This window comes from Schistocerca cancellata, chromosome 7, assembly GCF_023864275.1.
Source record: "Schistocerca cancellata isolate TAMUIC-IGC-003103 chromosome 7, iqSchCanc2.1, whole genome shotgun sequence".
Lineage (NCBI taxonomy): Eukaryota > Metazoa > Arthropoda > Insecta > Orthoptera > Acrididae > Schistocerca > Schistocerca cancellata.
Window position 1 is genome coordinate 111,628,397 of NC_064632.1, and position 14,827 is coordinate 111,643,223.

General features: G+C 36.5%; 1 protein-coding gene across 1 annotated transcript in view; it reads left to right on the top strand.

Annotated features, from left to right (window-relative positions):
- The window catches only part of LOC126092094 (centromere/kinetochore protein zw10 homolog), a 229,570-nt gene extending 225,950 nt beyond the window's left edge, over positions 1–3,620 (top strand). Inside the window, exon 10 of the mRNA XM_049907517.1 lies at positions 3,275–3,620. Coding sequence (XP_049763474.1) covers positions 3,275–3,490 — 216 coding nt within the window. The 3' untranslated portion in view covers positions 3,491–3,620. The remainder of the gene's footprint in view (positions 1–3,274) is intronic.
- Positions 3,621–14,827: the final 11,207 nt, after the last annotated feature.

Consider the following 14,827-nt stretch of genomic DNA (forward strand, 5'->3'; position numbering starts at 1 on the left):
CATCTGATAGATCGTTTATCATTTTCCCACTATTGATTATCTCTTTATTTGGAAATCCATTGTGATCAGTTCCCATCTCATGTCATTCTCAAACAGGCAACAGCACACTTCCAATTACCATCAGCATAATAAATTTGATGTTGTTTTTTATGCTGCTTAGTCTGTCAGTACTTGAGAAACAAAGAGTGCTTTCAGGTAGTTCCCATAATCTGCTAAGGGAGCATACACTGTGCACCAGCACATGATGACTGACAGCGTGAGAATGAAATGAGTCAGAATTGGCAAATACTGCATTTTGCTATTCATAAATTTTGGATCAATAAAATGGCATTTCTCTCCCGAATTTCAGTTTTGTTTATGCCCTCCTCATTAATACGAGGGTAATCCCAAAAGTAAGGTCTCCTATTTTTTTTTTAAGTACATAGACCTGTTTATTTTTACAATGGTTTACATCAGTTTACAGCTTGAACATTTAGCTATTTTTCGACATAATCACCATTTCTGTCGATGCATTTTTGTAGATGCTGTGGCAGTTTTTGTATGCCCACGTCATACCAGCTCACCGCCATGCTGTTCGGAAAGTTATGAACCTCTTCTTTCACCTTGTCGTCAGAGCTGAATCGCTTTCCGGCCAAATGTTCTTTTATCTTAGGGAACAGGCACTGGGTGCCAAGTCAGGACTATAAGGTGGGTGGGTGATTATTTTCCACTGAAACTGTTGCAGGACAGCAACCGTTCGCCAAGCGATGTATGGGCGAGCGTTGTCATGGAGAATGTGTACGCTCTTACTCAACATTACTCTTCTCCAGTTCTGGAGAGCCCATTTGAGTTTTTTCAGTGTCTCACAGTACCTGCCAGCATTAATTGTGGTCCCAGCGACTCAGCTCCGATGACGAGGTGAGCATGGTGGTGAGCTGGTATGACATGGGCATACAAAAACTGCCACAGCGTCTACAAAAATGCATCAACAGAAATGGTGATTATGTCGAAAAGTAGCTAAATGTTCAAACTGTAAACTGGTGTAAACCATTGTAGAAATAAACAGGTCTATGTACTTATAAAAAAATAGGAGGCCTTACTTTTGGGATTACCCTCGTACTTATAAACAATGAAATATTGTAAAGATATTTTTGATAAAGAATCTTCAGCTGCACAATTCCTTAATTGACCAGAATGGCTCTTTATTTCGTTTTTCAGTAATATATAATGTCTTCATTATAGAATATCTGAAAGTTTCTCACAGAAGAAATTATTTTGTTATCTGTAACTGTTTAAGTAAATTTTCGAGGTACATGGAACAAGAAAGTACAGAAATATTTATCATCTGGTAATTGCACTTTTTGATGTTTAAGCTTAACAAAATAGTACCATGCAACCTGAGTGTAACTGCCTTGCCACAAAAAGGAAGTAAGTGCATATCACAGAACAACAGTCTGGTCAAGAGTAACCTTTATACTTCACTGTTCAACTCTTCAAATACTATCAGTTAATGTTCTATAGCAGACAGCTGTCAAACTACAATCTGTGCCTGAATGTTAATGATGTGAGGAAGTAACCTTATTTTCATTGTGTGTGGGAAAGTAGTGGAGGGACTGGAAGACTCACTAGGTCAATGGGCTTAGAACTGAAATAACAAGAAAGCCACATTTCTTCTATTTTACCAACAGTAACCTTTCAAAGCAAGCATTGTGATTGAAAAATCTTGCCAAATGTGAAAGACATTCTGTAACTCTCCCTTTACTGGCAAAACATCGTAAAGCTTTTGACACACATTTCAGAATTTCTGTGTATAAAACTAACGTTATGAAGTAAGGTGTTGCACATCAGTACGTGAACTGTTCACTATGTTTACAGAAGTGGCTGTCCACTGTACTCAAAAACAGATATAGAAAATTGATGAAAATGGTGTTTAACAATGTCTCAGCTGCAAAACAACTTCCTGCAGATTTGTCATAGTGTGTTGAATGAGACTGTGACTAAAGAATTATGTCACCAAAAGTTCTTTGCTCATTGGGTCCAAGCTCGTGGCAGAATTATATGCAGAGGGAATTTGTAAATTTCTGAAGAGATGTGAAATGCATAAATCGGAATGGTTATCACATAGAGAAGTAATACAAAGGTTGAGTTTAAAAAATCTATTTACCTTGCTTTTACAATCCCAGTGCTTACAACCAAATGGAGCGTTCTTCCTGGATAGCCCTACTGCGTCAGCTAAAAGCTAACATTATCCACACCTTGGTATAGTTTGGCCATGTAAGTTGCGTAATCTGAAAGAGCTGTTGAATGTTGTGGAACTACTGAGGTGCAATATGCCCAAAGCCCTTTGTCACTATTTTGGATTAATTTTCTGGAGAGGAGAAAATAATACAGATTCCACAAAATAAAAACCAAGTGTTATCTATATCATATTTCCAAATAAATATAATAGAGGGAAACATTCCACGTGGGAAAAATATATCTAAAAACAAAGATGATGTGACTTACCAAACGAAAGCGCTGTCACGTCGATAGACACACAAACATACACACAAAATTCTAGCTTTCGCAACCAACGGTTGCTTCGTCAGGAAAGAGGGATGGAGAGGGAAAGACGAAAGGATTTGGGTTTTAAGGGAGAGGGTAAGGAGTCATTCCAATCCCGGGAGCGGAAAGACTTACCTTACGGGGAAAAAAGGACGGGTATACACTCGCGCGCGCACACACACATATCCATCCACACACATACAGACACAAGCAGACATATACAGAGGCAAAGAGTTTAGACATCTCTGCCCGAACTCTTTGCCTCTGTATATGTCTGCTTGTGTCTGTATGTGTGTGGATGGATATGTGTGTGTGTGTGCGAGTGTATACCTGTCCTTTTTTCCCCCTAAGGTAAGTCTTTCCGCTCCCGGGATTGGAATGACTCCTTACCCTCTCCCTTAAAACCCAAATCCTTTCGTCTTTCCAACTCCTTCCCTCTTTCCTGATGAAGCAACCATTGGTTGCAAAAGCTAGAATTTTGTGTGTATGTTTGTGTGTCTATTGACGTGCCAGCGCTTTCGTTTGGTAAGTCACATCATCTTTGTTTTTAGATATATTTCCAAATGAGTTACTTTCCAATACATAAGAGTGCATGCCAAATCAAATGCTGCTGATTTTTATTATATTGCTATAATATTCACTTCATTGTGTCCTATGAGTAAAATTTGTTTATGTAGTTGCGATTGTAATGATGAATTAGTAGTATTTTAAAATTTCTAATTTTGTGTATTGCGCTCTCTTCTTTGGACAGGACCCAAAGGAAGTTGTTAGGTATGTGAAGCTGTGGCTGCGTTTTCAAGAACTTGCTATTGTCCTGGGAGAGAACTTGAAGGGTATAGAAGCTAGATGGTGTGATGGAAAAGGTCCATTAGCTCATTACTTTGCACCAGCAGAAGTGAAAAAGTTGATACGAGCACTCTTCCAAAATACTGACAGGAGGTCTGCTGTACTTGCACATATAAAGTGATATTCTTTCAGACGCAGAGGAGTTGCAAGAAGTATATGGTGCAAAATTTGAAATTTAAAGGACTTTGTAGACTAATTATACTGTAGATACAGAGGACAATTAATTAAAATATATATTTTTATAATTGTCATTGTGACTGCTTTAATTTGAATTAGGCATGTGAGAACTGAACCAACCAGTCATAGATGGCTAAAGCCTGGGAGGGAAGGTAAGTAACCATATCTCACCAAGTGACAGTCCTACATCCTGAAACTGAGTTCATAAGAACATAAAATTAAGAAGCGGGCCCAGTCTTATTTACACATAGTGAACAATGCCACCTGTGATATCAATCACTACGCCTTATTTCTCACTGGAAGAGGTACTACCAACAAGTTTAAATTTCAGAGAATGACTAACAAATGAGTTACAGCATTCCCTGTAGCAACCAAGATTAAATCGGCATCCCTATTGACAGTGGTCAGAACATTGAGAGAAGCCAGTCTATTATTTGTCTATATGGTTAGTGAACTGCGTTATTTAGTGAATCACTTAATTTTTCTTTGCAATTTGTTTAGCAAAATATACATTAAGGCTGCCTAAAGAATGTTTAGCATTCAGTTGTAAGAATTGAAATAACAGAAGCTCATGTAGAGGTGGGCAGCAAATGTGAAACTGAACAAACTCTTTAAAACTACAGTGAGCTACATCTGCTCAAATCACTTTGAAAATAAATACATGTACAACAGAAATAAATCAGAGGTGTCTTTCGTCCACAGCAGTCCCATCTGTCTTTAACTTTCCACAACACTTACAGAAAAATTTGAAAACGCACAACCAGGGCTCAGAAAGTAAACTTTCAAAAATTTGGTCAGTAATACTCTTTTAAGTCATGTGTAGCATACAATAAATCTGTAAATTAATAATCATACTCCTTTTATATACAACAAAAATACCGTTTCCATTAGCTAACCACGATGCATTATGAAGTTTACCATAATCTTCTTCATGATTGTATCTGCTCATTTTGCATTGATTTACTTTGTGAGCAGCAAGAAGTTATCATGGCCGGACAAAAAAAAAAAAAAAGTCACAAGTCATCTTGCAGTTGTGTCTACATCAAGCATGAGTTATTTGATGTTAATCAAAGTCAATTTCATGGGGGGCACATCGATGACGCCCAGACTATAGATAAAATGGAGGATGGGTATTCAGTTTGCTTCAGTGATGGCAGATGTGAGGCCATTGTGTGAAATTTAAACTCTCTTATTTATTTATTCCATATGATTTGATGGTACACAGTGTGTTGCAGATGTCTGAAAATATCATTTAACATTGTTAACATATATTAACGTAAGCCTATGGTATCCTAATGTATTATATTGCTCAATGTTTTCAATTTAACACAAACAGCAAGATTACAGTTCTAAGTATTCATTTACAGAGTAAAAGCAGTGACACAACAAATATGACTTCACAGCTTTGCTAAATTTTATGTTGTCTTCGATGGACTTAATACTAGTGGGAAGATTGTTGAACAGTTGGAGGCCCATGTGGAAAACTCTCTTTTTACACAGTTGAGTGTTTGTACGTATAACATGCAGGTTTGCGTTTTTCCTGGTGTTGTGTTCATGTATTTCATTATTTTTTACGACTCTGGTGTCAGTTGGCACTATGTGTTTTCTGAAGAATTTTAGAGTCTCAAGAATGTAGAGGCAAGGCAGTGTAAGGATTTCCAACTTTCTGAAGATGGGTTTGCAGGAGTCTCTGGGTTTGCTCCCAGTAATAATCCTCATTGCTCTCTTCTGGATTCTGAATGTGCTCAGAGCAGTTGGAGCATTTCCCCAGAATATTACACCATATTTTAGGTGGGCTTGTATGTAAGCGTAGTATGCACTGGTTGATGTTTTCAGGCTAGCAAGTTTTCAGTACACTCAATGCATAACAGCCAGTACAAATCCTGGCATTTACCTTTCCTGTATGTGTATTCCATTTCAGGTTATCTTGAACCCACAGACCTAGGAATTTGAAAACAGTGTCGGTATCTATTGACTGGTTATTTATAGTGACAGATGGCTGAGAGGAAATGCATTTTGTGTTGTGTGGAAGTTCATGGAAGCTGTCTTTTTGGTGTTGATAGCAACTGGGCAAAAATCAACAGATTAACTGAGTTGATCAGTAGCCAAGTTCACAGCTTTTTGCACAGCCTCTGTATTCTCCCCTGTGAGGAGTACAGTTGTGTCATCAGCAAATATTATTGTTTTGTGTGCATCAACATTCAGGCTCAAGACATTAATATACAGGAGGAAAAGTAGGGGTCCCAATACTGAGCCCTGTGGAACATCTTGCTTTACAGTTTCATTACTTGATAGTATTTTGGTTATTGAGTTGCTTTGTCTATTAGTATATTTCATGCTGACTCCCTGCATCCGATTGGTTAGGAATGTAGCAATCCAGTTGTTTGCAATTCCTCTGATACCGTAGTGTTCTAATTTTTCCAGTAATATTTTGTGGTCAACAGTGTCAAAAGCCTTCGACAGATCCAGAAATATGCCTGTTATGGGTTGTTTTCTATCTAACAGTTCTAAAAGCGTATTTATGCAATCATATACTGCAGTTTCAGTAGATTTGTTGCTTCTGAACCCATGTTGAGCTAAACTTAGTATTTTTTTTTTCCAATGAAGTCCATCATTTTTTTGGATATCATTTCTTCAAAAACTTTAGAAAAGCAGGATGAGATTGAGATAGGCCTGTAGTTATTCATAACTTTATCATCACCTTTTTTGAAGACAGGAATTACTTTAGAAAGTTTCAGAGCTTCAGGGAAGATACCTGCCTGGAAAGAACAGTCACAGAGGTGAGTTAATGGTTCAGCAATTGTGTGTTCACAATTTTTGATTACAGCTGCTGGGATACCATCAATTCCAGCCGAATATGAATTTTTTAACTCTCTCAGGACTTTTGCAACATCATTTTCAGTGACTTTGGTAATGAAAATTGACTCTGCACATGTGTGATATTTTTGGTTTGCAGGTTGGTAATTTGTGTTAGGATTATTTTGGACCAGTTTTTCAGCTATACTTGTAAAGAAATTATTGAATGAGTTCACCACAACTTCGGGATTAGATATAGATTCATTGTGGAGTTTGATTTCTATGTTCGTGTGTGAAGCTTTCATTTCCCCTCTTTCCCTTTTTATAATATTCCACATTGCTTTTACTTTATTGCTGGATTTGTCAATGGACTCATCATTCTGCATCCTTTTTGCTTATCTTATCACTCTTCTTAGGATACATGTGTAGTTTTTATAGTATTCTGTTAGTTGGGGGAGTCACTACTTTGTTTACATAACATGTGGAGTATTCTTTTATGTTTGCAAGAGATTTTTATAGCTGGTGTAATCCAACTCTTGTTTCTATTATTATTATTTATTCTTACTGGTTTTTGCAGAAAGGCCTCTTCAAAGTGGTGGGTCATTTTGTCAAGAAATATGTTGAATTTCATGTTGACATCATTGGCTGTGTACATCTCTCTCCACTTTTCTTTTAGCTTTCATTTAGCTTGTTCAAGTTTTCTTGGGTGACAAACCTTCGTAAAGTTTTAGGTGGGACTGGGTTTGAGGTATCTTTGCTAACATCGACCTTTAGAATGACAGCTTGGTGGTCGCTGAATCCTGTATTGTATACTTCTAGAGTTGGGTTAAGTTTATTTCTATTTGCAAAAATTTGATCTAGAGCTGTCTTGGATGTGGGTGTTATTTTAGTGGGCTTGTTTACAAGGCCATACAGATTATAAGTTTTTGCAATGTTAATGTTTCCCTGTTTCTGTTGTGGGTGAGAAAGTCTATATTAAAGTCACCACATATAATCACATCCTGTTTCCTCTGACTTATTTTGGATAGAAACAAGTCCATTTGTAACAGAAAATCATTAATGCTACCAGAGGGGGGGACGGTAGATTGTAGTTACAATAAGATTTAGATCTGTAAGCTTTATGGCTACACATTGAAAGATCTTATCTGTTATTTCCTTCAGGGTAGGAAGTGGGCTATATTCAATGTGTTGTTTGATGAAGATGGCAACCTCACCATGTCCATCATTTGATCTGGAGTAGTGTTCACACAATTTGAAGAACCAAGGGGAAATTAGTTTTTGGAACAGACATGTCATGGAAAATAAATGTCACACAAAAACAATTTGCTTCATCCATTCATAAATCATGTCCTTTTGTATCCATCATAAAATACTGTTACAGGTTTGTGATCTTATTGCTGGTGATTTAGGATTATTATTATTATTATTATTATTATTATTATTATTATTATTATTATTATTATTATTATTATTATTATTACCAGGCATGCTAGATAATGCGTGTTCAAGAAGCTAGAGAAATTATCACTACTTTCTCACAAATGGATCAGTTGCACAGCACACACGTGTCGACTGCCATGAGGCTGCTGGTGGTACAGTATAGCCGCCTGCTGTGACTACATGGCAGTCAACACATTGATAGCTTTGACTTCTGACTTAATGTGGTCATTGGCCTGGTCACGCAGAGGTTTGGCTTCTAATTGTAGTAAATAATATTTAGTAGATGTGGAGTAACATTCCACATACTTAGGGCAAAACATTTATATATTTCCGATGTGACAACAGAAGGGCATGTAGATCAGTGACTGCTTGCACCTCATTGGTAGCCAAACATTTACTTTTAGTGAATAAGACCAAGATAGAGCAAAATTATGTTCGGTACAATTACCATCCCCAGTTGTTGCTGCAAACTGGTGTACAATTAAATTCACTTTGAAAGATACATTAATCATGCAGTGTGTTAGAAAACCCTTGTACTTAAACTTATATCAAATAGTGTAAAATGCATCCTGTTGTACAGTTCTTCAATGAGAAAACAAAGCTTCACACTTGGCTGTCACTAAAAATGCCCACCTGTTTGAAATATTCAAAGCCATCTCTAAAAATTAGGAAATCTGTTTTAGACCTAATAAAGTCTTTGTTCATTTCCATGAAATGTCAGTAATATACTGGAAATTTATAAAACAGGATATTGAAAGCAAGAGTAAATGTCTGCTGAAGAAACTACATAAGAGGTTATGCCAGTGTAAAGTTCTTGTCTGACTGGCATATTGGTATTGCATACCCAAATGCTTCTTCACTCAAATCAAGTGAAATGTTGCTTCTAGCACTGTTATGAGTGTAGTGCCACTTGGCCGAAAAATGTCATTGAACAAAATTAAACACCAGAAAATCCAGGATGGAATAATGACAATATTGTGTATCCTTATCATAATACCTTTGAACAATTATTTATGTTTGTGTATTGTATCAACACCAATGTTGAAAAATAGTGACTTTCCATTACTGCCAACCTAAACTCTGAGGTCATACAAATTGGAGGGGGAGGATTTATATCGGCTGCATCAAGACTTATGCAAACTGGCAGCAATGAATGAAAATGTGTACAGATGGACTCAAACCATGGATCTCCTGTCTACTAGACAGTTGCAATAACCACTGCACCATCTGGACAGTTTCTCAAATGCATGGACTATCTTGGCATTCTTCCCACCTGACCCACACCTAGTACCACCTATCTGCAGTCCTCCATGCTTGTTAATGTTAAGATTCCTGCTAGAGGTCAAATGATATTGTGCATTTGCATTTGCACTGGAAGTTTTGTACATATTGCCCATCAAGGTGAATCAATTACTTGTATGTGTGGTTTCTGTTCTTTCAGACATGAAAGTTAATCTGTCTGTATACATGTGTATTTCTGAAATAAAGTCATTGCTATAGTTGCAGGAATACTTTGTCTCATTCATTTTGGATTTCCCTGTATTATTAACGGAAAGATTTGATATCTACACTTTAATGCTTTTCCATTTCCTCTTAGTGCTTAACATCAACTGCTAAGTGATGGATACTTCACCAGACTCTTTGCCATCTGACCAACATGGTGCCAGCTTCTGCTGTGGCTGCCAACAGTCAACATTTCTGCATTTTCCTCCACATATGAATATAAATGTACCACAGGTTTTTGCTAGCAAATCTGCTAATATGGCAAAGGGGATATACAAAGTCTTCCTAGACAAGTAATGTGGCCAAATCTACAAGAAAAAAAACCCTGTTTTGGTTAACTCATGGAGAGCCACTAGGTGACAAACTGTACAACTCTAGTTCCTGAAGAAATGTAATTCCATCAAGAAGCCAAACTGGACAGCATTGTGCAACCTGCATACTTTTGTCCATACAAAAAATTTGTGAAATTTATCGCAGTTCAAGTACAGTACCTTCAAAGATTAATGCAAGGCATAAAGACATTCAATTGCTTGTGAATTTCCAGTGGCATAATTTTTTTCCTTCAATGTGGCTGCACCAAAGACTTCCCTGGCATATTTTGAACCCCGTTTGAGTACTGCTCTGAACTATTAGTGGAATAATGATTCCATGAGAATTGTGACCAACAAGCTAGCCTCAAATGTGCATACTGCATGAACTGTATGCATTTACCATACTGTTAACAACTTTCATTTTTCTTTTACCTCTAGTGTAACCAAGTAAGTAAACTGTTATGGAGTATTTCACATCATACTGTCAGTCCATTGGTGTAAAATCTTTCTTACAGTATTCTTATCAAAAATTATATCTTGTTCTGGCAGTTCATAGCAGCTACAACATTGTGAATGTACAGTTTGTCACTAACTGCACTATGTACAAATACAATTAGCACAACACTAGGACTGAAGCCCCAGTATTTGACATTTTGGCAGTATGATGGCTCTCCCATCAAATGTGCAATGTATACAGCAGTTACTAGCAATATTCAAATTGTTAAGACATTTTGATCCAAGGCTTGAAACTTTTGGTAACACACTAGCATAAAATCTTTTGGGAAAGGTGTGCTTACCCGACATTTGAAGTATTTGCAATTGCATTTAATAAACAATTTTTCACCAAGTGTTGGGAGTCTTCATGCTGATTAAGACAAGAGTTTGTGAGAAAATGCTGTTTAGAGAAAGCAATAAATATAAAATTCAAATACTTTCCACGTGAATACCTTGACCTGATGTCTGAAGGGGCTCCATACCAGTTGAAATTAAGAGTTTTGTTTCTGCCGTATTACAATCCTTTATTTATTCACTTTAAAACACTGCAGACTGACCATGAGTTCTCAGAAAAGTTTCATTTTGTGAATTGCCCACCTCAGAGGGCAATTATTTGAGAGAAATTAAAAAGATTTCAAAGCAGTTCAAGTATCACTAAATTGGAGTGTGTAGGTCACGTACAGAAGCAAATGGGTGTGCGGCAGTAATAACGTAAGTGCATACATGTGGGGGAAATTTGAAGATGTCCATGGCTTGTGCCCTCCAGGAAATCATTTTCAGTGCAAATACATCAAAGTACAGCAAACTGTTGAGAAATTTATTGATGACCAAGTGTACCAATTTTGCCACAGTGGAGGTATTGAAAGAAACTGAAGTATGTACTACTACAGAAATATCTTCATGACTGCATCTAGAACACTGAGTCAAACAGTGTAATCTGGGCCACAACACACACACACACACACACACACACACACACACACACACACACACACACACACACACTTTCAGTATGATGCTGTGGTGACGTTTGAGTTCGATCAAGGATATATTGCCAGGTATGAAGTCCTGAAACGACCATGTTAACTAGTCAGAGACTTAGGCCACCAGACAGCTGTTACAGACCTTTAAACATGAGCAAGACAGCAAACAAGGTGGAGAAATTGAATTGCAGGAGATGGAACTGTGATGTACCAACAGATGAAATGGCTGTTTTCTGTAAGGTGTACTTCCTCTCAGTACCTATTTATTACCAGGTACACTCATTGGAGTATTGTGTATTTCAACATTTTTTTAAAACAAAGTTGGAACACACAGAAAAACTTACAAATAAATTTTACATTACATAAGACAGTGATTACAACCTACCTGAGGCTTCTTACTTTACAGAAGGCATCATCAATAACCAAAATATGATCAGTTTATGAAATTTGAATTAGACAGTATCAACATGCAATTTTCATGTGCAGAGCTTTTTAAGAAGTATATGTCCATTTTTCTCAATGCCCCTGACCCCCCTCCTTCCACAAAAAAAGCAGAGGCAAGAGTACTATTCATAATATAACATGTTCCAAGATCTTGATTTGGATACTGTCTTCATTTCAATGAATCACATAGAAGGATGAAATTTCACTTCCATGCAAACCATTACATGATACATGAAATATAAGGGAATCAAGTGGTGACATTTAATTTTAAAGAAGATCCACTTTATTTGACAATGAAATGTACAACACTAAAATACATTACTTTTATACAATGCTAATTCTGTAAATAAGGTTTGGAAACTATGTACAGAACACCAATTTAGAAGTGCATAGCTAACTTTATATACTGCATTACTCTGAATCACTAAATTTTGGTTTAATGTTTCTTCCATTCTGAATTTCATCACAATTCTATCAAGCACCATACTTTAAATGCTTCATCCACCTCTTTATCACTGTTGGGCTGACACTGCTCATATCCAGTACAGTACCATTACACATTGTTGAAACAGTTATCTGCTATTTATGACTCCCTTCTTCTAGCACACTTGACTGCCACACAGTGATGGCTGATTCACTATCCGGCTGGAGTGTGGTGTGGCTGCTGATGGGGCCCATGTGTAACGCTCTGCTGTGGTCACCTGTGGCCTCATGGTAATGTTAGCTGCCTAATACTGTCTGAATGTTTACTTTTTATGATTTCTAGAAAAGTAATCAAGCTGTAATTACTACTGTCTTACAAGTAATGTATTGGTCATACACACACAAACCTTGAAGGGATATGAAACCTATTGGCAACTATTCTTTTGAAACCATTCTTTAATGTGTTCAATTTGCTGTAAAGTTTTGACAATTTGAACTAAACTGCTAATCCCAAATGCAGATTCATTATTTGATTTCACTTTCATAAACTTGCAGCACTGTTTATGAACATCTTAACTGTATCTTAAGTGGAGAAGTTTACCAAAACATGTAGTCCTTGCCAAAAATTGTAGGATACAAAGTCAAATCTTTTCTTATGTAAGTGGCGAAGGATGGAAAACAATGAAGCCAGAACAAGAAGCAACCGAGCCTGCCATTTGAAACTAATTTATTTACACTAATTAGTAGCTAAACTTTCAAGATCACTTCTGTCCCTTTGCACATGAGTTAAATTCTTTCTACAGTGGATTCTGAGAGATATAAGATTCCGGCTAACTCCAGCATACAAAATTTAAAATTAAAAACTTAAAGGTTAAGTAATTTTGAAACTAAAATGAATAAAACAAATCCTGTGTCAAATTACATCTGCAGTAAGCAGTCAGATACACCTATCTTCACCTATATACCTGAGGATTTCTAAATACTCTTGACACTGCTGTGCTGAAGAACTAAAATCACACACAGCCTTCATGTCAAATGCAAATAAAACCACATCATGCAGCACTTAAAAATTATGTTAAGATTTACAAGAAACTCTAGCAACTTATGCTTTTCTCAAATACTGTCTCCAACCAAGGAACGCCACAAGAATATTCACAATCAAAGAGCAAAAGATATCACACTATAGAATCAAAAGCTGACATTTTAATCTGTAATTAACCAAGTTTTGCAGCATCAAATGAGTGACCAAATCATGCATTAATCTGACTCACCCACAGTAACCAAAGTCAACAGAAAATGGGGTTTGTCAAACCAGATAATCTGAGGTGGCTCACCACAAAATTCTTTGCTTAATATCCATTAAGTGCAAATAGTAATATATTTTTCACCTCTATTACACATGCTATATCATATCACTAGTGTTTTGTAATATGTCTTGAGGTGGACTTAAGATTTCAAGTAACCACAGGGCTACTTCGAAGAACTTTCTCTCCAACACACCCCATAAAGAAGGAAGAAATAATGTAATACCAAGGTGATGGTAATGACAAATGCACCAGTTATGCCTATGTGATTCAGTTTGAGATGACATTTGCTGTGTTTCAACTCTAACATTTCTACAAACAATACCAATATAAAACAGCATTAACACATGAAGAGCTTAATAAAACAAGCTTCACTTATTTCATCAATCATCAGGCACAGAAGATTTGTTTGGATTAATCCTGCAAGTGACTGGATTCTGAACGGAAGTCTATACACTGCACAACAAAACTAAAACAGCCTCAATACCTGCAAACTTTCCTTGGTATAATATTGTAGTTTTTGCAGTACTATAATTCCAATGATTAGGTCCAGTTCTTGCCAACACTCAGTTCTTGCCAACACTGTCTAGTCCTGGTAGTGCTGCTGTTCTGGTTCTCCAGACTCAAGGAGTTCCACATTAACAAAATGTGGATACACAACAGATGCAGGTTCCTTCATGTATTCGTGAAATATGAACAAATCACTAGCATGTAAAACACTTACTGAATAGTACATGTTCTAATGTCAATCATAGCTTGACAAATCTCAGATGCAAACTAAAATTCAATAACAGACTTCAAAAACACGTCTTTTGAATAGGTAAATGTGAATTTTCTTCATAACTTATGACAAAATCTGAAGCAGAACATAACTTCAAGTGGGGCTGCTATCAAACTGGGTTTTAATGAAAGACTGTCAGGTTTTCACATGCAACAAATTGCATAAGACATTAAATTTACCAATGTGTATACCAACTACAGAAGTATAATCACATAAAAAGCAGCATAAGTCAAAGCACAATGAATTTCCAATAAAACATATTTAAGAAGAACTATGCAGTATCAATTTTCTCACCCTTATTTCTACCACTCCTTTAAGTCACCTTTTTAAATTATCTACCCACTTCCCACTAACAGCCAATACTCACTGCTATCTCCCAACCACTCCCAGAATCCCATTGTGTAAGTGAAACAGTTAAGCTCTGAAATGAGTTTTCTAAAATTCTGATGTTATGGCAAAAACTGAAGTAAAGATACAGCCTTTTTAATTAAAATTTAAAGGCAGCAATCAGACAATTTCTTCCCTCTCCTAGAAAAAAGTTGATGACACTTGTAAAATGTTATATTACCCATTGCACATGTCAAATTTCACACTAAATCAGTGCATAATTCCCTATAAGCAATTAAGACTTCATTAAACACTGCTGGTTACTTGAGGTAACAACCATTTTCTCAATCTCACCAATGCTTTAGCATAATTAAATACCACCCTGGATGTTTAGAATGTGGGTACTATTTATAAAATAGTGTCTTACTTTAAATTTAAGATACCACTTCTGGCAAAGATCAAACAGAAGCTGAC